General features: G+C 36.1%; 1 protein-coding gene across 2 annotated transcripts; it reads left to right on the plus strand.

Annotated features, from left to right (window-relative positions):
- The first annotated feature begins 7,135 nt into the window (after positions 1–7,135).
- Positions 7,136–24,390, plus strand: ncaldb (neurocalcin delta b). 2 transcript variants are annotated; one of them, XM_079441059.1, is made up of 4 exons: positions 7,136–7,300; positions 18,288–18,684; positions 21,179–21,284; positions 22,272–24,390. In XM_079441059.1, exons 2-4 carry the CDS (start codon positions 18,307–18,309, stop codon positions 22,364–22,366), a joined length of 579 nt encoding a protein of 192 aa, XP_079297185.1. In that variant the 5' UTR covers positions 7,136–7,300; positions 18,288–18,306; the 3' UTR covers positions 22,367–24,390. The 2 variants fall into 2 exon arrangements, with proteins under 2 accessions (XP_079297185.1, XP_079297186.1); XM_079441060.1 differs by lacking the exon at positions 7,136–7,300 and adding an exon at positions 8,586–9,043.
- Positions 24,391–24,734: the final 344 nt, after the last annotated feature.

The raw sequence follows: 24,734 nt of genomic DNA on the forward strand, positions 1-24,734 counted from the left end.
CTGAATCCTATTGAGATGCTGTGGCATGACCTTAAAAAGGCGGTTCATGCTCGAAAACCCTCCGATGTGGCTGAATTACAACAATTCTGCCAAGATGAGTGGGCCAAAATTCCTCTACAGCGCTGTAACAGACTCATTGCAAGTGATCGCAAACGCTTGATTGCAGTTGTTGCTGCTAAGGGTGGCCCAACCAGTTATTAGGTTTAGGGGGCAAGCACTTTTTCACACAGGGCCATATATCATATCATATATATATATATATATATATTTCATTTCTATTTAGTTTGTTGAAGTAATAAAATAACTAAAATTACATAAAACTAAAACTTAATAAAAGACCTATACAGACATAATAAATTCAGACATTATTTAACTAAAATTAAAATAGATAGCAAACACAAATCACGACAGTATAGTTTATCAGTAATCATAAGAAATAACACTGCCAAACACACATGCTAAAAACAACAACTTAATTACACATAGTAAGAAATGATTATAAAAACTGAAACAGAAGAGAAACAAGTACTAGTAGGAAAGAGGAGAAATAAAAAGCGATACTTATATCCTTTGCCGGTGTCCCTGTCACGGTAGAGTCGATGGTCTTTACACTCCTCGGTCTTCACACGAGGAGGCCTTCACACGACAACTGCCACGACCGCTGCCACGGTAAACTAAGCTTTTTTATACCCATCTAACACAATACTAATTGAATTTAGCTGGACACACTTTCCTTATTTTCCCACAACAAATGACACTGACAAGATACGCCAGACAGAATATATCAGTATAATAGACCAATACAAACTGTTCCAGTAGTTCTTTTTTCTTCATATTACCTCTGTATGCTCTTAAAAATGAAGGTGCTTCACAATGCCATGGAAGAACCTTTTTGTCCTTTTTGAATTATCCACAAATATACAATCTGTGGAGGGGGAATCACAGTAAACTCAATATAAATATCAGACTGAAGACGATACTCATGACAATACAATTATCTCTGAGCCAGCAGCTGTGAAACTATAAAGTAACTGTGATTTGTTTTATGCAGGGTTATTCAGAAATATGGTGTTTCACAAATGACAATGTTTCACAAATGACAATGCAAGAAATGAATACACTCATCAGTCTTAGCCAAAGGCTCTCATAAAGCTCTCAATCAGCAGAGAAATATAATAGCTACAAGCAAATGTTTCTTTGAATGAAAGTCTTTGTGAAAGTCGTATCATACATTTAATGTTTTTATATTAATGTTTTACCTTTTGCAGTGTTATTTTAGTATAATTAAGATACTACTATTGTCATACATTATAGTTTTTAAGATTTTAAATTACTTTTTTTTTGTATTTTCCATTTTCGAGAGCGCAAGAGAGAGAGAGCTGATTATAAATTTGCGCCATACCTGAGCAGTATTAAAGACTATGGTCAGAGAAAACTGCTGCCGAAGTGTCATCTGAGTGAGCACAGTCTGAGTGTGGAGACGGCCGACACAAGCAGAGCTGGAGAGCCAGAGAGCTCAGACTATGTCAGACTCGTAGAGGATGAGCAAATATTAACACATCAGAGATGCCTATTTCAAACAAATAGCGCTAGTGTCACCTGAATTCCAGCAAACGAGCAACACAGAGAAACTCTCGTACATTGGGAGAGAAGGGAAAATGCATCCACCTGGCAGCGCAGTATGTGTACTACTGCCATCCAGGGACCAAGGCTGAACCATTCCTTTCATTTCATTTATTTATTTTTCTCTTTTCATTGTGATAAGTTGGACATGTATATGTGTTTATTTTTCCCCTTTTTTTATTAATCTGTATGTTTGTATAATATACTTACTGCTTTGGCAACATTGTGAAATGTTACACAATCATGCCAATAAAGCTCATTTGAATTGAATTGAGAGGGAGAGAGAGCGTGAGTGTGTGTCTTCGCCTGAAGAAGGATCAAAGGGATTCTTCACCTGTGTGCTATCAATAGAGCATTAGATAATGACCTGCCTTCAGAGGTAAGAACAGAACCCCTCTGTTCACATGCACCAGTGCTGTAACGCCACATTTGATTACTTCATTACATCAAAGTCACAATGTACCAACACAATAATATGATCAATGTTTACAGACCACAAACACACACATCCAAATACGTTCTGCTGTAATATGTCAGAAATGTAAATGAAATGTAAATTTTTATTCATAGAGTGAAATATAATCATATCATAGCTGCACAATGTTTTGAATGAGTGGAAATTATGAAAACTGTGAGTGGCTTGATATCCAGCATTTACATTCAAAACCTTTTTATTTTCCTAGACAGACAAATTCTACAAAAAGTTCAAATAAATGGTATGTCTATTCAAAAGAAAAAATCTAATTACACTATTGGTAAAATTATCATCAAGTACTTTACATGTAAGTCAACATTAGAATAAGTGTGCTTATTGAAAACATAACAAAAGATTATTAAAACATGATTCAAAACTCTAAATTAAAACTTTTAATTTAACATTGGTACAACGTGCAGTTGTTGTTGTTTTTTTATTCTACTTCATAATCATGAAAGTGTCTCTCTTGAGGAAACTTAATTGTCTTTTTATGTGATTAATACTATGTATTATTACTATATATTATATGGTTTGAAGTAGCCTAGAGCAGTGGTTCTCAAACACCACACATTTTGTATGTCTCTCTCATAGGCCACACCCATTTCAAGTCTTGCAGACTCCACTAATGAGCTGATGAGTTGAAACAGGTGTATTAAATGAAGGAGACATACAAAATATGCTGTGGTTGGGGGTCCCCAGGACAGGTTTGAGAACCACTGGCCTAGACTACCTATGCACACGGAGGCCAAGATGTGTTTCTAATAGCTCCACCTGTCTGCTCACACACACACCTGCAAACATCACTTAGGTCACTTAACCTAATCCTGCACACTTGTGAGCACTTCTCTTTTTCTTTTTTTTGGCAGCTTCTTGCTGTCTCTGGCTATCAGCCTAACTCTCAGCATGCAGCAGCAGTGACCTTCAACTGCAGGGCATTGTTCTTTTAACTGAATCACCTTATTTTGGCTCAAAAGTGTGATCATGAACAGAGCTGTGAGAATTACGTTTTGAGGCATTAGAGGTGTGATTAGACATCTCGAAACTACATTTGTAATTTTCTGATAATGTGGGGTTTTGCTTTCACAGAAATTTGCCACCGTGATGCTAGATTGTTGTGAATGAGCCAGGACATGCAGTTACTCAAGTGCTCTTTTGTGGGTGGGTTGCCATATGGTTTCATACAGAGTGCATTAGTGCTCACTTTTTCAGTGGCCTTGCTTTTAAAAGTATTTGTCCCATAGAGATCTTTGCTGCAGAGTTTTTGGGCCAAGTTTAATCATGCAACACAATGTGATTTGCTTGTTACGATACTCTGACAAGTGACTAGTTCTCTGCACTCTCATAATGCAGTTTTTCAGCAGTGTTAAACATTATTATTTTAAGAATAAGTTGAAATAATGCAAATGGATGGCTTCAACAAAGACATATACCATCAATTAACAACCTCACAGCTCACAACAGGTCTATCTTTTACATATAAGTTATCATTAGCAAGTTACCAATTCGCCTATGGAGAAAATGAATGTGATTTTTACTTCTGTTGCATTCTAATGGCCCAGGTTAAAAGAAGCTGCACGTTTCTAGGTAAGGCTCAGGTCTTTGCTACTTTTGACTTTAATAGAGTCCTGCAGTGATGCATTTTTGTAGGCCATCCTGAAAGTTCACATCAACTTGGCTCCTTCAAAACAAAACTCAGTTTACCATTGGCTTTTGGATTATTGCAAAAATGAAGTGCTGTGAGGTTTATGATTCTTACGCATTTTGTTCATCATGCTAATCTTCACAGACGAACACAACTTTTCCCAAGCCTAAATATAATCAGCAGAAGTAAAAAGTTAAACATACTCTTTAAATAAACTACACCACACTGATATGACTTCATTGTCACACCTTTACACTTCTGACAACTCTATCAGTCTTTATTTAACAGCATTTCCCCTGAAGGTTTGAGTCAGAATGGTTTGCAGGTGTGTGATTATAAACACAATGAGTCTGTGAAAGCGACTAGTGATCCGATGAGTTTATCTGTTCAGTGTGAGGATGTCCTCAACAACCTCTGTAGTCCTGTTTAGACACTTGTTATCAACCACCTTTTTCAAGACAAGTAAATGCTTCAAAAAATCACATGGGGTATTACTGATGTATTTTGTCCCATAGAATAAAACATGAAAATATCTTGAGTTTGTGTTCACTACAGACCCTTATTTCAGACATTTAACCAAAAACCCATTCAAATAAATCCTCTGACTTTTGCGCCATCCCTACAGCACTCTATTTACTGTAGACTAGGCTATTATTTGTAGCCTAGATGTCATATTTGGGAACTGCTGACCATCTATAAATGAAAACCACATTCTGAGTTCATTGTGATGTTAAGTTTGATATTAAGAGGAAATCATTTCACCATCACCTTTTTGTTGACATTGCAAAACTCACATGAACTGAAGTCTTCCAATGTGTTTACAGGATAAACCCTCTAAAGCCTTGTCTTTGGATGCAAAGTGAGTAAAGGACAAACCTACACACACACACACAGAGCAATCACAGCAGGAGAGTAGCCTGGACTACTCTTCACCTCTGACTGAAATAGCAGCTCCTCCAGAGCATGCCTGTGGGGTGTAAGCGGACGGTTAGGTAACAGATAATCATTGAGAGCTCTGCCCTCCCATACGGCTCTCATTATCCATGCTAAAGCTGACGTTATCTAAAGATAAGAGCCCGTGGCTGTGCATGGACCAGCTGATGGAGCTGCGGCTCAGAGCCAACCAGTGCCCCCAACATTGCAGGATAGACAAGGCCAGTTTCTATCCTGTTAGCTGGAGAACCATCTACTCATATGAAAGAAAAATCACAAATGAGATCTCTAAAATATCTCAGATACATCTACTTGAGAGCTCTGAGATTAAATACAGATCAAATGGAGACTTCTGCCTCCAAAAACAGTTCTCACATTTGTCTCCCTTTAGCGTTTCAAATGAGTTGCAACTGAGACCAAATTGAGACTTTTGCTTAAGTCTCTTGCTTCTGTTTTTTTCCACCCTAACTTTACTTGTGTCTTTTCTAGAGATTCATACAGATATCTCAGTATGAACTCAAACATTTTTCAAGACCAGAAGCGCTAGGTTTTTCTCCAGAGAAAAAGACCTTGGTAATCTCACGTTTCAAAAGACCTCAACGGTGTATCAAATGGTGCTCAATATGACACCAAACATTTCTCATCATTTTTTCCAAGACCACAAATGTAACCTTGTAGCAATAAAAAAAATCCACTAGATTGTCCACTCTCACAGAAATGAGATCTTTATCCTCCTTAGTCAGTTCTTCTATGGATGTGATGAAAGTCAAATAGAGATTACTGCGCAAATCTTTCACTTCTTGGTTTTTACTCTTGAGAAAAAGACCTTTGAAATCTCATATTCTCTCTAGAGGTTCATAAGAGATCTCAACAGACACCAAAAGTCTGCAATAAGAGACCTCAGATATGTCTCATCAAATTCTTTGTCTTGTCAAGGTCTTCTGCTTCTCAGATTTTCGCCTAAAAAAAATTAACTTTAGTAATCTCGCATATGACCCTCTAGCGTTTCATAAGAGTCTCAACAATGTCTCAGAAGAGACCTCAATATGAACTCAATATGTCTCGTCAAACTGTTCCAAGTCCAAAAGAGTCATTTAAACCCAGCAAGGCAAAAAACTAAACTACGATTTCTTAGTATCTAATTCTTAGTATCTTTCTTAGTATCAAATGTCAAAGAGCTCAATATGAATTCAAATGAATTTTCTAAATCATTCAAATCCCTAGAAAAGCACAAATCACAAATCAGATCTTTTTAGTTTCTCATTTGTTTCTCTTAGACAGCAAAGAGATGCAGTGGAGATCAAATGGAGACTTTTGCTTACAATAAGCCTCTTGTTTCTCTGATTTTTGTGCCAACTCTGAACATTGTACCAAGAAAGTCTGTCATGCAACAATTTCATTATGACCTCAACTATTTCTCATTATATTCTTCATAATTTCAAACATCAAAGCTGATACTTAAATGAAACAACAGAAGTCAATTATTAAATCTCCGGAGCTATGAAAAAGCATCCTATGAGCAATACAATCCTCTTCCATATATCAGCACCAGGCTATGAACATGCACATCAACATACAGTGCTGGTTATGCAAGTTTTATGACATATGTTTCACAGATTGCGAATGCAAATCACACTGCGGATATCTGCATGAGATGCTATTGCCTGTATTTTGCATGAGCACCCGTGTTTTGTTATAATGCATTGAGGGTGTGATTCGAGTGCCATGCAGATGACTGACTCAGCAAGTAGCCTTAAAAAGTGTCTGTACATTAAGGCTAATGAGTGGAGGCTTTGACTTCCCTTTAATCAGCTTAAGTAAAGCATGGCACCCAATGTGAGGGATGTCTGCTCTTAACGCTAACCCTCTCCAGTGCATCGCAATGTGATCATGACAACAAAGTCCGTGCAGAAAAAAATGTGCATTTTTCCTTGAAAACCAAACCCATACACTATATCACACATGCAACAAGTGCATGTGTTTCTGCATGAAATAGCTCTATAATTCTTCATATGTATGCATATATATTGAGCATTTTTAAGTGCATCTCAATATCAATCAGGTTCAATAATTTTACTCTCATGGCAATGTATTTTCTATGCAATTAAAGTGACCTAACTGAACATAAATATAGGAGCCTGAGAAAAATACTAATTTTAGAAGAAAATTTTAGGTTTTTCTTATAGGGTACTTATAGGCTTTTGCATCTGAACTCTTCATATATTTAAATATATATATATATATATATATATATATATATATATATATATATATATATATATATATATAGTTGTATTTTCTGACTTTTTAAGAGGTACTCAAAGAGTGACAGCAAGAGTCAATGCTGAGTTCTTGTTGCCAGGGCAACGGTGGCTCTGATAGGCTTTTGAGGCAGGTCATGTGACCAGCAGCTTTGACGTCACTGTGGGAGGCAGTTTGGTGCTCTGAACTAAGCTGCGGGTGAGTCTTGTGGAGTTTCTCGTTGGAGCTGCTGGTTGCATCAAAGCTTGTTCCTGATACCTGTAGCTCCATATCAGCACTGAGGCCACACAACGCCTCTTCCCTGCCGAGCTCCCTGGGTTATGGCCATCTAAAATCTGACGACACAGCACCAGAACAACCACCAGGTGAGTTCTACCTTTTTTGTGCATGTTGTGCTGTTTTTCTTGCAGGTGAAGTCTGGTATATGCTGGCCGTGCACTGATGCACTGTCAGTGGCTGTAAAACTGAAAGGAGACAGCCAAGTTTTTCGGTATCCTGTGAGGTTTGGATGAAAGGAAGCAAGCTGTTGCTTGAACGTAAACAAGATGCAACTACATGAGCTGTTAGGATGAGGACATCTCTGTGTGGAGAATGAAGGTTCAGTTTTATCCCTCCTTTATCCAACCTGGAACTGACAAGAGTGCCGGAAAGCGACTGACTTGAGTGGATTTCAGACCATTTGGCTTTGGATAAATCCTGGAACATAAGGCTTAGATGAGGGACACTACCTGATTTCACAAGAGGAACATCTGATCATCTGAACAAAACCAGATCTGAGTTCTGAGCTACATCGCATGCACTTTAAAGTGCCATGTAGACAGTATACACTACAGTTTCTTAGAGAGATAGCTTGTGCACATACACTGGGGGAAAGAATGGTGTAGAAGCAATTTTCACTCAGAAATTGCTAGTAACTTTTATACAATTAATGACAAGCGACATTGAATTTGCATGCAGTTTTCAAGTCTGAAGTAGAGTTTTGTCCTTGTAAAACATACTCTAATAATCTTTTATTTACAACTTTGAAAAAAAAACTCTTTTATAGTGTACTCGACAAATAATATCCATGAACAACGTAAAAAGTCTAACTGGTCGCCACATTCTTCACATTTTTGAATCCCCCTTCAGCTTTTTGCTTGAGTTCACTTCAGTAAGTACAAAAGGTCCATGTAATTAACATAAGCTCATCAATTATAATTTAAAGTTCCTAAAAAAAAGTTATACTATGTCTGTGCAAACATTTTAATGGCTCACACTTTATTTTTACATCCAATTCTCGCTATTAACAAACCATTAACTTTGACTTTTGCCTCAATTAACTCCTAATTTGCTGCTTAGTAATAGTTAGTAAGGTAGTTGTTAAGTTTAGATGTCGGGGTAGGATTAGAGATGTAGAATATGGTCCTGCAGAATATGTGCTTCGTGTGTTATTAATAGGCATGCTAATAAACAACTAGTTAACAGTGAGAACTGGTCCCTATGCTAAAGTGTTACCTTTTAATACATGTGCAAAGTCATACTGCAGTTATAACAACTCTATTGTTTCAAAGTCACATGGATTTGTGTGAAAGAGGAAATAAGCCTTTTGCTCGAAATGACTTAATTCTCATTATTGAGTGGCTGGTCACTAGCAAACTGAAAAGAGGAATCAGATAAAGTCAGATGGAAACTCAGGTTAAGTAGCAAACTTGCTCTCAGAAGACTTAAGAAAACATCTCAGGTTGCAGGAAGTTGTTGAGGTGCTCTTTTTTTCCCTTTTGCATTGTTGTGGCATGCATGTAGGTTACACGGTGACGTTAATGTTTTAGATCTGACAGCACATGTACTGCTCCGAGAGGGTTTTTGAGAAAATGCAAGTGGGCGCTTGGAAAAATGTGACAGTCTGTGGAGACGCTCTGCTTTGTGGGAGAGTTTAGTAAAGCCCCAGAGAGAGGGAGAGAAGTAAAGAGAGATAGAGAAGGAAATGTAGAAAGGGAGAGGGGAGTGTCTGTTCAGAGAGTTTCCTGTCGACATACAGAGCTGATATAGAGAGGGAAGAGAGGAGGAAAGAAAGCTGGCAACATCACAAGGTCCAACAGGTGAAACTGAAGTGCATCATTTACATCAAGGTGGGTCAGAAGCTGAATGTTTTTCTTGCTACTGTCAGCTTTGGCTGTATTTGGCTTGTAGGGTGCTTTTCTTGTAAAGCTGCCTTGGTACAGTATGTATAATGAAAAACGCTACATAAATCTATTCAATTCAAACAGTCTGTGGGTAATTGATATGACATATCAGACAGTATGCTGTTAAAAATAAAGGTTCCAAAAAAGAGTTTTCGTAGCAATTCCACTGAAGAATCATTTTTGGAAAAGAACCTTTCAAAAAGCCTTTCAGTAAACAGAAAGAACCATGTTTTCTTAGTGTGAAGAACATTTTGAGTCTAAAGAACCAGGAAATGTAATGGAAAGGTTCCAAGGGTGTTAAAGGTTCTTCGAGGAATTATAGATGCCAAAAAAAGAACCTTTATTTTTAAGAGTGTAACAATATGTCATGCATTGTGATGTACTGTGCTTGATATAAAACTATTTTTTAACAAAAGTTAGCAATTTCTTGTATAATTAAACATTTTAACCGAGACTTCATATTATAAAAATTAAATATTGAAGAAAACAGCATCAAAAATATCTAACTATTTCTGTTTGTCTGTCAATATTATAAAAAAATGATATAATTATTATATCTTGATGATAACAATCTGAAGTATACTGTATATATCTATACCTTCTTCTTATAGGCTTGATTCTTGATTTTGACCATGTCTAAAGCATGTAGACTGGTTGCAGTGATTGGGATCAGAGCGTTATGACCAATGCTGTCCATTAATGTCTTCTGTTTAATAGTGCACCTCATAAGAGTGTAAATATGAAGCGTCCACTTCTCTGACTCTCAGCTTCAGTATAAAGGTGGTAAAAGCATATACTGTGGATTGTCTCACTTATAAAGTGCTTCATTTTGAGTCTCAGTGGAGCATGTGAATGTGGTGGTGTTTGGATTGAATCTTACGAGGATTGTGTAATGTTCTGTAATGTAATGCACTGTAATGTTCAGCTCAAGTACGTACATTCACAGTGACAGCAGCTGAGAACGGTAATGGCACTTTGTAATAAGCCGTGGTGTCGAGCGATAGTGATTTCACACTAGAGTTCCTCTACATTCAATTTGTGTGCATTGAGGCTTTAATGTAAAGGCATTTCCTGTTTGTGTTCATCATGTGAAGCCTTTATTGCTGTAATTGAGCATGATTTCAAACTGTAAACGCTACGAAAAAATGTTTCCAAAAATAGGGGCTTTGCAAATATTTACACTAAGAGCATGTGCAGGAATTGTCGAGCGCGTCTGGCGATGGCGTTTGGTGCCGTTCTCACAGATGGATGGAGGATCGTGTCGAGGTCAAGCAAGGATAGTTTACAAGCAGTTAACAATTTTAGATTGATGGCTGGACGTTTACATTTGAACTAGACAAAAATGCTTTACGTCAAAAGTCTGGGTATTAATATGGAGTTGCTGTTTCTTCAGACAGGAAATATGGACCTTTAACGACCTCGGTACTGTCAGCCGAGAGTGTGTGATATTTATAATACTTTCAAGTACATTCACTGAATTTTTCCCATACAAGCGAAACACTTAGGAGGTCATTTTCCTCTAGCTTTCGACTGCTTATACTTGCACAAATGTTAAGCTGACATGTTTCTCATATTCAAAGTTATTTGACAGTCTTTTGAAACCATCTAGTGAAGGCAAAGATCTCAGCAGAGGTCACACTGAGAGAAAAGGTCACCATTCTGGGCCTGTAAATCCTCATATAACAATCAGTCTTTCTACATGCATGCAGAATTCCTATATCTTAAAAAAACTTTTATATTTTAATTAAAAAGGGTTCATTTTATAATGCATATTTTATTTCGTATGTGCACTATTGGGCGGTCTTGAGGTTGCAGATTTATGCACAGTAATGAATGTCTCAAAGCATTTGTGATTTTAGACCTACAAGAGCACACTGTTGTGTTTTACGCATTACCAGTGGAATCCAATGTGTACGGTATACCTGCTGTTTTCTTGATCACCAAGACCTGGTATAAGATCTTTAGTGGCCCTTACATAACAGACATGAGTCTATATTTATACCCTACTGCTTCAGATTAGCCCTGCAGAACCTTGAGTTAATCCTGCAGGTACAAAGACACACAGAGAGAGAGAGAGATTGTGAGGGAAAGCAGATTTGTTAGCTAGTTAGCCAAAGGAAATTAAACGTGAGGTTAAAGGAAAGTTTTTGATGCATTTTGTGCTCTGTGCAATCAGACTCTTGCAATCAGATTTCAGAGTAGCACTTTAGTTTAGGGACCAATTCACACTAATAACAAGCTGTTTATTAGCATGCATGTTACTTGCATTTTGGGTGTTTATTAGTTCTTATAAAGCACATATTAATGCTTTATTTTGACCATTTTAAATCCCTTTATCCCACCTAAACTTAAGAACTACATTACTAACAATGAATAATCAGCAAATTAAGAGTTTATTGAGGCAAAAATCATAGCTACTAGCTAGTTTGTGGTGAGAAATGGTCCCCAAATTAAAGTCTAACCGATTTCAGATTTAATATATCAATATTAGTATTTATAACACTTATGAGCAGATTTTGCTTAAATGTGATTTAAATTCTTAAACTGCCTGCTATAGAGCATGTGTTACTTTAATAAAAAAAAAAATTCTCCAGCCTTATAAAATGAACATGTTTAAATTTTAAAACCTGTGAAATCATATGTCCTAACACTGGAAACAGTAGAAACCTAAACTAAATGTTTATAAATGAGACATAAATTGATATTGATGTGGCATGTATTTGGCGATAGCATAGCACAGATATCAAGTGCAGATTGAGGTGAAGAGTTGCCAGCAATGAGCCACAGAAACCGACAGTAGTGCAAGGGTACAGTTAATACGTAGCTATGTGTGAGATACATGACATTCATAACTAAACGTTAATCACTGATGCTGATTCAGTTTCATATTGCACATGCTAGCTGTCAGCCAACGGTCTGCTAATGCACACTTGATTTTTCCCCTTGATTGTAATTTTAGCACACACTTATTGAACGCAGCAGTGTAATGCAGCGATGACTGTTGATGTGAAGGAAATTTCCACATCGACTAATGTCACTAGATGTGCCCATGATAACAGAAATGCTGTTCTTACACAGCACTGAATGTTTATTTTGGTGAGCCTGGGAAAGAACAAGGAAACTATGAGAGCATTTGATGAGTTTTAATTTTGTAGCCCCCTCACAAAGATGACATTTTCCACAGTCATAGTTCATTTTCGGAGCTTGTGGTTTTATTTGGCCTCTGTGGTTTTGAAGGGTGGAGGAAATGGAGGGGAGGTATCAACTTTTTTATCACATGACCTGCACCTTCCTGTGCCTTGTTCCATTGTTTGTACAGCCACTCGAGTGAGAATAATAATTTATATCGTTTTGATGGCTCGTGCTTCTGTAAGTCTGTCAACACAAGTCACAAGTCATTCGTTTCATTGCTGAATGCATCAAAGGTGAAAATGAAAATAGCTGAGCTCTGATGCTCATATTTGATTGATTTATTGGAAGAGATTTCAGCTTGCAACATTTGATCCCTTTTCTCTGTTTGTTTGTTTGTTTGTTTCTCATGAATAAATTTAAAAGGATTTTCTTAACCTCTATCAACTTGTTGTCTTGTCCATTCATTTATTTATGCAATGACCAATGAATGAATGAATCAATCAATCAATCAATAAATAATAATTTTCTTGTTCAGTAAAATAGCTAAACAACATGTAAACCTAATCCTTTAAACTTCCATCCTCATTTATTTCTTTATTTATTCAGTCATTCATTGTTTATTTATTTATTCATCAATAAATAATAATCAATCTTTTTTTTTATTTGTCTTGTCCAGTAAAATAGCTAAACATCTTTTAAAGGACTGCATAGTGTTTTATGTCATATTTTTGCATATATATCATGATTTTTTTTATCCCACTACCAGAAAGTATTCTATCATTTCCACAGTAGTATTTATTAATATTTTCAATCACCTTTTATTTTTAGTTTTGTCTTTTTATTTTAGTTATGTTTAGTTGTAGTTTTAGTTTTTATATATATATTTCTATTTAGCTTAGTCATTTTAGTACTTCAACTGGAATTTATTCAACTTCAGTTAGTTGGTAGCTTATTAATTTTTTTGTTAGTGTAATTTTTTTAATATAATATGAATTATTTTATTTCAGCTTAATTTCAAATACCACTGTTTAAACACTGCAGTTTGTGTGTGTGTGTGTGTGTGTGTGTGTGTGTATATATATATATATATATATATATATAGGCTATTAGGGCTGTTAACGTTATTATAACGTTACGCGTTAACGCATGCGATTAATCTAAAAAAATTAACGCGTTAATATTTTTTTAACGCAAATTAATCGTTTGATAAGGGTTGACTTCAACTTTTTGCTGTCATCGCAGCGCGGAAGATAATCATCCCAATGTGCACACTATCCATCCTAAATTCTGTGTGATATTAGTAATTTTCAATACTATTTAGGGCAGATAGGGTGGATATATGCACATTGGGATGCAGGGATTGTGTGATTATGAGGCGCTGGGCTAGACAAAAGTGAAGCGAACGCAGAGAGAGAGAGAGAGAGAGAGAGAGAGAGAGAGAGAGAGAGAGAGAGAGAGAGAGAGAGAGAGAGAGAGAGTTTGTGTCGGAGAGAGAGAGAGATGTATACTCGTATGTGATAAAGATAACAGTGAACCAGTGTTGCCAGGGTCACGGGTTTCCTGCACAATTGGGCTATTTTGAAAATACAGTCGTGGGAAAAATTACAGAGCCTGGGTTGAGGTTTTTTGGGCTACTTTTCTAATGTACCGCGGTCGCCCAAAGTGTAGGCTATATATACACATGTGATCGCAAAAGGAAGTTATTACAAACACTCGATGGTGGATTAAAGTGAGTTCTGAGTAAAAGTGTACTATTAATCTCATAAATTGTCTTATGTAGCATGATGCTAATATTAGCTCTAATGCACCTGCAGAACAGGTCCAATTCTTCTTCATAATGCATTTTATCATAATACTTCATGTAAGGTCGCAAGAAAATGATTCGTTGTATTTATTTAGAAATACTCTTGATAATAGTTGGGTAAATGTGTACTGGGATTGAAGCGATGTGGCTTGGTAAACGTTTTATTGTCGGTATAAAGACTGATAAAAGCTGAATTAAAACAAAATAATATTAAGGAATATGTCTCATACTTTGCGGAGATGTGAAAGGTTATGTTTCCTTAAACTAGTTTATCATGCATTCCTTTATTTCAACACATTTACAGGTAAATCCTAGTATTTAAAATTTGCGATTAATTGTGATTAATCACAGTCCAGTGTCATCTTGTTTGAGAGGTATTATTCTCTTGTGCTGATGAAAACAGGTTGTTTGGTGGGTGTGATGTGTCACCTGTCCTCGGGACATCAGTGCCTTGTGTCCACCTGTGTCTGTGGGCAGGTGTTATATAAGCATGACGTCTCTGCAAGGCGATTGGAGGCTCTAAGAGTCTTAGGCTTAATTTGAGACAGAGATCTTTGAGCTGTTGACCCTGGAGTCCAAGAACATCAGAGATCTGCGAGCCAGCGGCTCAGCTTTATAAACACATGCTAAGCTCAGGGGTGCAAGAACGCGGCCCGTCCTGAGGAGGATCAGAAGTGACGTCACTGACAGACCAAGAGACACGTCTCTGGACCAAACCTTAGCATGAGCATTCAACTTTAGGCAATGTGGTGACTTTAACTTCAGATCATGTATTTTGTTTATTTCTTTCCAAAAGAAACATCCTATCGTTTGATTCATCCATCAATCCCATTGCTGAAGGCACGTTTTTAATACAAAGTCGATCCAAATGCGACTGTTTTGTGCTTCACTAACAATGAGATTAGACTGTCTGTTACCAACGAGTGGAACATAATACAAATGCTGCATATCCATTAAGCAATTAAACTCTGATTGATCACGATGCTTTTATCCACAGGGCGGCACAAATGTCTGCTGTGGACAAATTGCTCTGTTGTGCTTTGGTGCTCAGAAGGGTGGAGGAAGTGTGTGTGTGTGTGTGTGTGTGTGTGTGTGTGCATGTTTATGAGGACACAAATTTGTATAATGACATGGGTATGACAGAGGTATTACAATATGAAGGTGGTTTATGAGGACACTGCCTATGTCCCCGTAATTCAAAAGGCTTAAAAAACATACTAAATGGTGTTTTTTTGAAAATCTAAAAATGCACAAAGTCTCCTGTGAGGACTAAGTTTAGGTGTAGGGTTGGTGTAGGGCAATAGCACACACAGTTTGTTCAGTATAAAAACCATTACGCCTATGGAGAGTCCCCATAAACCACAAAAACCAACAAGTGTGTGTGCGTGTGTGTGTGAAGGTGCTAGTTTGTAGAGAGGGGATACTGCGGTCAGCAGGGGATTTTTAGTTCAGATGAGGATGAGCACTGGGCTCATCCCTCAATAATACTTATTTACTGAATAAAAGTATGAATGGAAGAAAACTGCCTGATCACCCAACTTTGAAACAGCAGTGTTTAATCATGTAAGAGGCCAATCAAAATGAATATCAACCTAATGTCATTATTTTTTAGTTATATTATTTACATATGTGACCCTGGACAACAAAACCAGTCATAGGTAGCACAGGTAGATTTGTAATACATTGTATGGGTCAAAATTATCAAAAATCATTAGGATATTAAGTAAAGATCATGTTCTATGAAGATATTTTGTAAATTTCCTACCGTAAATATATCAAAACTTTATTTTTGATTAGTAATATGCACTGCTAAGAACTTCATTTGGACAACTTTAAAAGCAATTTTATCAATATTTTGATTTTTAGTTTTTTGCACACTCATATTCCAGATTTTCAAATAGTTGTATCTCAGCCAAATATTGTCCTTTCATAACAAACCGTACATCAGATGCTCTATAAATCTCAATTTCAAAAAATTGACCCTTATGACTGGTTTTATGGTCCAAGGTCACATATTTTCTTACATACAGTACATTTCCAAAAGTAGAAAGAACAAAAGTGGTATGATTAATATCTTCACAACTAGTGGGCTGACATTTATTTGCCTAATTCATTTCAGCATCAAAGCTGTTTCGCCATTTATGACTGACAGTTTCCTACAAGCACATACTGACAGTGAAAGAGAAACAAATGTGGCACGGATAACGGAAACGTGAGCTGAACTTTAAAAAACAATTATACATGTATCTTTTTTTCTTCTTTTTTATTATTTGACTCCTTTCACATGATTTTGTTAAATAAGACATAAATAAGCACGCTGGACACATGCGCTACATGAGGAGCAGTGAAAGGCAAACTGATGGACTGCTTCCTGTTTACAAGAGGAGGTTCAGTTTCTCCATCTCTTAATCTCCCCAATGTTATTTCTTGTCCCCCATCACTCTCAGTGGATATGGATGAGAATAAAGAGTCATTATATATAACATATGCACCCCACATAAATATAATGTGTACAAAAATGACTTTTATTATGAATATTTAATGCAATTTTTATATGTTAATATAGACATTGTGCTGATTACAGCTACAAAAATAGAACTTTATTTTTTCCTTTTTTTAATATCATAGGGGTTTTTTTCCAGCTTCTCCTTGCTGTATTAAAATCAACCAGGAAATGCACCCATTTTATAGAATTACCTTAATATATGCTCTCAAGATGACATGAGTGTAGGGCTGCAGCAGGCATGTGGGGTTTTATGAGAGATTTGCATCAGGAAATGATTCGGGTGCAGCTGCACACACACACACACACACACACACACACACACTGCAGCAGGTGAGAGCATCACTGCGGTCTACCAATGGAAAGTTCAGTTGACAGATGGGAAAAGGAAGAGAAATTTTAGATATGTGGCAGATATGTGTGCTTTGAATTCATAATAGTATGTTCACAGCAAGGGACTCGTCCCGTCAGGGTTTAGGCATTGTGTATGTTTACTGAAGCGCTCACGAGACTTAACCGAGAATGTTGTCATTGTCTCCAAAAAATAGAAAAGGAATAGACTCAAATGAGAAAATTGTGGATATAAAATGACAGCACACTCAAAACATGTGGGATGTGTATAGGATTTACTATTTTCACTCAGAAATTTCAAAAATTATTACATAGAAATGACACACTGTGAAATTTTGAAGTGGAAATATATGCCAATAATCTTTGTTTTATTTACAACTAAAAGCCTTTATGTATAATGCATTATAAATGGTTATTTAAGGCTATAATGCATTATAATTATTCATAATGTGCATTGTAGTACATTATCTCTTCGAGTAAATAATTATAACCGAATTTAAAATGCATAGTGTAACAAAGAATTTAATAATGCATTAATTATGGTTACAGTTGAGATTGTACAATGCATTATAAGGTGCATTTCAAGGCATAATTAATGCATTTAAACTACTTTTATAATGCATTAAACTTACTGAGTCCTCTTTTGCCATTTTCTTTCCTAAATGTCAGTGGTCCTAAACCGGGGCCCACTAGGGGCCTTAGCAAACTTACACGGGAGCTTTAAGATGGCTTAAGACAAAATAAGAAAAAAATGATTCATTGAATTTACTAAAAAAAAATGTATGGCATGTGGTTGCATTCAATTTATTTTAGCTACATTTAAATAAACAAATTAAAAAATATATATATATTTATTTTAGCTACATTTAATACAAAAAATTTAAAAAGGTTGAAAATTAGTCAACTAAATTTGTTTAATTTTCAACCTTTTTTAATTTTTTGTATTAAATGTAGCTAAAATAAATCTTTTTTTTTCAGTATACTAAAATGAGCTACTAAAAATCCATATAGTTCTTATTTTATTTCACCACCTCACCGCCCATTTTTTTCTGAAGAAACAGGGTTCCCTCAATCTTGGATATATAAGGTAGCCTAACTTTAAAAGTTTGATTTCTAGACATGGACTTGACTTCAAAAAATGTTCTTAAGACTATTCAAATGTTGACTTTGTAGCAAAAAATGGTTCTTTCGATTCACCAAAAGCTTCTTTTGGGAAACTCAAATGAACTGATGAATTTTCTGAGTGCATCTTTAATATGAATTCTGGTTTTAATCTTGCATTAAATGTGATCAAGTTAAACCTATTTCATATTGACTAAGGCTGAGTTCAAATAAGAGGCTATTTACTTACTGTGAGACCTTTAACTAACAGTTCTTCTCTTCTTCTCCTTCACCTCTAGTTGAAACCACACCATCAGCATGGGAAAGCAGAACAGCAAGCTCCGTCCCGAGGTGATACAGGACCTGCTGGAAAACACAGACTTCACTGAGCATGAGATCCAGGAGTGGTACAAGGGCTTCCTGCGGGACTGTCCCAGCGGCGCGCTCAACATGGACGAATTCAAGAAGATCTATGGCAACTTCTTCCCCTATGGAGACGCGTCAAAGTTTGCGGAGCACGTCTTCCGAACCTTCGACGCCAATGGAGATGGAACAATAGATTTCAGAGAGTTCATCATCGCCCTGAGCGTCACGTCACGCGGCCGTTTGGATCAGAAGCTGAAGTGGGCCTTCAGTATGTACGACCTGGACGGCAATGGATACATAAGCAAGGCAGAAATGCTGGAGATTGTACAGGTGTGTGAGTGGTCATGAGATGGTTTTATTTTTTATTATTGCTTGGCCCTAATCCTCTTCCGTACTAAGGAAACAGAAAATTCAGTGGGCTGAAAAGAGCTATTGATTTGTCGCAGTCTTTTTGAGTGGAACTTCCCCAAAAGTGCCACCCATAATTTAATACGCAGTATAGGCTCATTAAGAAAAAGGTGGATACTGAATGAAATACAATAGCATAGACTTCTTCATGGTTAGTGTTTGCATATTTCATTTCATTCTGCAACCTACTTGTTCTACAGATCTGTGAACCACTATTAAATGATACTGTACTACTGTTTTTGATACCATTGATAACATTTCTGACAGATAATATCATGATGTCTTTTGTGTTTACCTTCCTGAATGTGGTATCCTGTTGGCAATAACCTATCCACTGGCTTTTTTGATTACTGTTAGATTAAGTGTGGTCAATTCCAGATATGTGACCCTGGACCACCAAAACCAGTCTTAAGTCGCTGGGGTATATTTGTAGCAATCGCCAAAAATACATTGCATGGGTCAAAATATGCATTTTTCTTTTATGCCAAAAATCATTAGGATATTAAGTAAAGATCATGTTTCGTGAAAATATTTTGTAAATTTCCTACCGTAAATATACCAAAACATAATTTTTGATTAGTAACATGCATTGCTAAGAACTTCATTTGGACAACTTTAAAGGCGATTTTCTCAATATTTAGATTTTTTTTGCACTTTCGCATTCCAGATTTTCAAATAGTTGTATCTCAGCCACATATTGTCCGATCAGCTTTCAGATGATGTATAAATCTCAATTTCGAAATATTAACACTTAAGTGCCAAATTAGGTGGAAAAGACAAGTCCATAAACGCTTATAATAGCTGGATCTGGCAACATGGAGGCTTGCCTTCACTCCGCGTCTCGCAACGATCATTTTCATACCATGGATGTTCAACATTCTTGCAAACTGTCCAAACTTAGTTATCCATGCAGACACTCACATATGAGGAGTTTTAAAAAGCAAAGTAGTCATTCAGAGAACAAATTATATGTCCAGACCTCGGTGGCCTCATAGCTGGCTACAAGATACATTTACATGAGAGAAGCAAAATGATTATTTTATCTTTTTCTGTTAGTTTATGCTTGAAATAAACAATCAGAACATAAATATCTATAAAAAAATAACTTAAATTTGAAGGGAAGACAAGATTATATTTTTTTTACCTCGTTGGTTTTAAGCTTTACTGAAATAGCCTACATTTTTCAGAAAACTAGACTATTTTGTGTCATTTTTGATACTTGGGTTTTTAGATATTTGTACTGGAAAACAAGACATAAATACTCAATAAGAAGTGCTGATGGCATGAAGAAATAGAATCTGTGTGTTTAGTGTTAATCTGTGTTTATGTCCAAACCATCCAAAGGCTATTTTGATTGTAGTTTCACCCACACACAAATCTGATTGGTTTAAAAATGTAACACTGAAAATAAAAACTGATTAGATCATGTTTTAGATGTTGAATATTTTGAATATGAGTGGTTTAAATCAACTAATTTTCAATGTTATATCACAAGCAGTACCTGTATGAGAAGTTTCCATGAAACACCTGAAATGATATCGCTATCAATCAACCTTTCTTTCGACTTTATACTTACAGAGAAGATATTTCCAACCTTATAGTGTATGATAATACATTTCAGTGAATAATATGGCAAATCAGTACCATCAAACTGCCTCCAGGATTATCATGTTTATTATCATGTTTTTTAGACCATGATCAGTTTTCAGTTGCGCGTGATGTTTTGCTCAATTAGGGAGAGTTGAGTGCAGCAGGCAATTACCTTTTGCTCATATTTAGGTAAATTTCACGCTGTTGGAGCAATTGGTGTAATGCATCAACTTCCCAAGTGCACTCTCTGAATCTGACAGCTGAGTGCAAGCAAATGGCTCTAATTTTCTTTTCAATTCATTCAATTCTCTGGGAAAAGCAGTTGCTATGGTTACTTTGAAAAAGTTATGAAGTGACAGCTCCAATTCTAAATCATACCCAGAGTCCTCTAATGTTCTTAGACCTGCTTAGACTGTAACAGCGTCTTAGCTGCACTCCCAAACCAAAAGATAGCAAATTCTAAACCAGAATTCTAAAACCAACTGCTGGAAGATTCTAAAGCAGCACTGCACGTATTATTTCCCCAATGAGACAATCCCAGAATGCACTGCAATGAGTTCAGAATCATTCAAGATTACAGAATATTCCATCATGCAAGAAAAAGGCAATTAGTTATGCTAGTTAGAGTACCAGAGCAGGATCTCTTGTTTGCAAGCTCACAGCAACAGTGAGGACACTTCGTAGTGAACAACAACAAAGCTCACTAGTTTGTGGAACAGAGATCTGTCTTGTATGAGTACAATTTTGCACTTGTTGAACAACATCATGTTTTTTTGTGACGTAATACCTTTTCTAAAGCTTTGATCTTTGACATTGTCTTCTTCAGGCCATCTATAAGATGGTTTCTTCAGTGATGAAGATGCCAGAGGACGAGTCCACACCTGAGAAACGCACGGATAAGATCTTCCGGCAGATGGACACAAATCGTGATGGTGAGCTTCCTATACTCTTGTGAAAAAGAAGTGTGCTTAATTGTATTGAATGTGCACTTAAAGTATATATTTTCTAAAAACTGTTTTTGCAGATAATTTAATATTAATAAAATAAAAGTAAGGGTACTTAGAGAGAGACACTTTGATGTTTTTAACACACTCGAATAGTCTTTTAAAAAGTGCACTTTGTAATAATGTCAAATGAAAAGTTTTACTTCAAAGCACATTTTAAATCATTATGTTTTAATCTTGTCATGTTTTGAAGAAATACACTTATTATGATGTGTTGACTAGTATACTAAAGTACTATAATTTTCACTGTAGTGAGTCATTTAATATAATTACATTTAAGGTTTATATATTTGAAATGCACTACATTGCAAATTCATCATTCCATGTGTTTAATTACATCTTTTTGTACAACACACAGATATGCCAGCACCATATTTTAAAGACAATAAGAATAATTATGAAATTATATAAATATGTACTTAAGCCCTATATAAGGGGGTCAGAAAGCACTCTAAAGCTCACCTAATTGCATTTAATATAAATTTAAACTATAAGATATTAATCTTAAAATTATTTGTTACCCCCGCTGACTTAAAATGTTTAGTTCATGCAACTAAAATATTTCAGTTGTCCCTTAAATTAACTTTGAGTAACTTAAAATTTTTAGTTTAGTCAACTTGAAATTTTAAGTCAGCGGGGGTAACAAATTATTATAAGTTAACATTTTTTTTTTACAGTGTTGATGCTATTAAATGTCCAAAAATATGGCATTCAGTTACTAAATAATAAGTACTCTTATTAAAAGTATGTTAAAGTGTAAAAGTGTAGTTTTTAAGTTTAAGAGGCCTCCTAACCTTTAGGCATTGGTAAAGATTGTTTTGCATTTCACAAAAATAAACTGCTTTATATGCAAGTGCTTTCAAATGGCTAATCAGCCAAATTATTTTTGACCTTTGACCCTGTGTTGTCCCTCAGGTAAGCTGTCACTCGAAGAGTTTGTAGAGGGTGCAAAGAGCGACCCATCCATCGTGCGACTGTTGCAGTGCGATCCCAGCAGTGCGGGACAGTGAATAAGTCATAACCTCTCTTCCGCAAGTCTTTCTGTGTTCGCTCTCCTTCAAATATCAGCAGAGCATGGACTCCAAAACCACACCCCTATCTCCGTGTCTGTGGGTGTCCCGCTGAACACCACGCATGAGAACATTATTTCCCCACAGACACAGATCAGGAAACAGGAACCGGACATACAGATCAAACACAACAAGCTTGTGTCTCTCTGTATTTATAAGGCTTTTTGCAATTGAACACAACAGGCAGCGATGCAAGTGACATCACATCCTGTTGTAAGCTTTTGGTACTGAAATAAACACCTTTGAAAAGAGCTTTAAATAATAACAGAGAGGGAGTCGAAGCTAAATTTTCCAAGTGTGCAAAATGCACCAGATGATGTGACACTTTGTCAAACTTTCTAAACAGTAAAATATAGTTAATTTAATCATTATTTTTAATAATTTAATAAATTAAATCAATGACAAATTCCTTGTGTTCCTAGTATTTCAGTTCCATTCAGCACAAACATCTATTTAAAAGAGAGTCACTTGGGCGACATGTCAGTTTTTTTACTTGAATTTTTTTTTTTTTACATTTATTGCATTATGATGTCAGAGCCTGTGATAGATTCTTAAGAGGGCGGTTGGGGGGCAAGGTGATGGTGCTCCTTTAATGAGCATCAGGATAAATCAAAATAATAATAATAATAAGACTTTTTTAAACATTAATACTCACTGCATAGGACTGACAGTAACCAAATAGTTGGAAAATATCATAAAACAAAGAAATGTTTTCATAGGAACAATAATAATTTTGATCATGCTGCTTCAAAAGAGAAGAAACGTGAAAAAGTATTAGACAAAAAAAAAAAATGTAGATATAATTTATGGTTCAACTTGGTGAAAATTTATCACACCACAAAAAATGCTTTTCTTTATGAAACTGCAGTTATTATTAAAATATGACATTTTCTTTTGTTTCAAATAATCATTTGTACAGTAGGACTGTGACAATGAACAGCATGTTACTATGCACATGCACGCCGGACCATGAACCCCTGCAGCATTTACTGCCAGACACCAGCCAACACATTCACCTCAGCTTTCCAGACACTTGCTCTATCCAGACCTCCATTCAGTCAATCTTCTGCCCACACCATCAGCTGTGAACAAATACTACAGGTTAGCACAAGCGACTAAGTTAACTACTATTCATATTTGACTGAATCTTGGCCTTAGTATTCGGTTAAGGTCTTTATTTTTATATCCGGCTCAAATCATTTTGCACGCTGCACCTCAAACTGAATGTATTCTCTGCATCTACTGGGACATTCTGTACATTTTAGGATGAATATGTGTGTATGTGGTGTGTATGTGATGCTTTTTGAGTATTTGTGTGTTTATTCAGTGTTTGTCTATGCATACTCGGTCAGCACTTGTGAGTGTGCAGTCAGTGGCATGACAATTGGAGTGTAAAATATTAATGTGTAAGAATATTTCTACACAACCTCAGGGTTTTAAATGCAAGGGACTGTGTAAAGGAATAGCATATGCTTTTTATGTATAGTCCATTTAAAAATGCACAAACACTTGCTCACATGCAAACCACATCATATCTGAGGCCACATGTCAGATGGATAGCCATCGGAAACTCTCTGTGGTTTCATTTTCTGTGAAGTCAAGGTTTTAATTATCAAACTTTCCTCAGCCAATGCTGATCAGATTAGCTCATGAAGGAGCTTGAATTCAAAACTGATCATTTATGTTTGTAGATCCTCCTTCATAAAAATAATTTAGCATCTGGCATTTCATTTCTAAACCACAGAAGACAGCAACATGTGGTCAAGTGCCAAACACAGATTAATATATATGGCGAAACAAACAGTGTTCTATCAGTGTTTGCTGTACAACTGTTATCTGTCAAACTAAATATGTTTGTCATCATCATTTTGTAGGTTTTATATGGTAACCTGTACATTGTGTGAGTGTAGATATTATGAACGCAGGCATCTGTTTTGGTTATATCATAAATAAAAATCTTAAGAAAAATGTTTTGCTGTCTCATGGTCTTACATGAATATTAAAAGTGAATTACATTAATATAATAAGTTATTAACCCAGGGCCAATCGTAGCTCTGGGTTAAAGGAATAGTTCACCCAAAAATTCAAATTTGCTGAAAAAGTCCTCACCCTCAGGCCATCCGAGATGTAGATGGGTTTATTTCTTCATCTGAAAAGATTTGGAGAAATGGATCCTCTTGCAGTGAATGGGTGCCGTCAGAATGAGAGTCCAAACAGCTGATAAAAAAACATCACAATAATCCACACCACTCCAGTCCATCAGTTAGTGTCTGGAGAAATGAAAAGTTGCATGTTTGTAAGAAACAAA

This window comes from Barbus barbus (genome assembly GCF_936440315.1).
Source record: "Barbus barbus genome assembly, chromosome: 19".
NCBI lineage: Eukaryota > Metazoa > Chordata > Actinopteri > Cypriniformes > Cyprinidae > Barbus > Barbus barbus.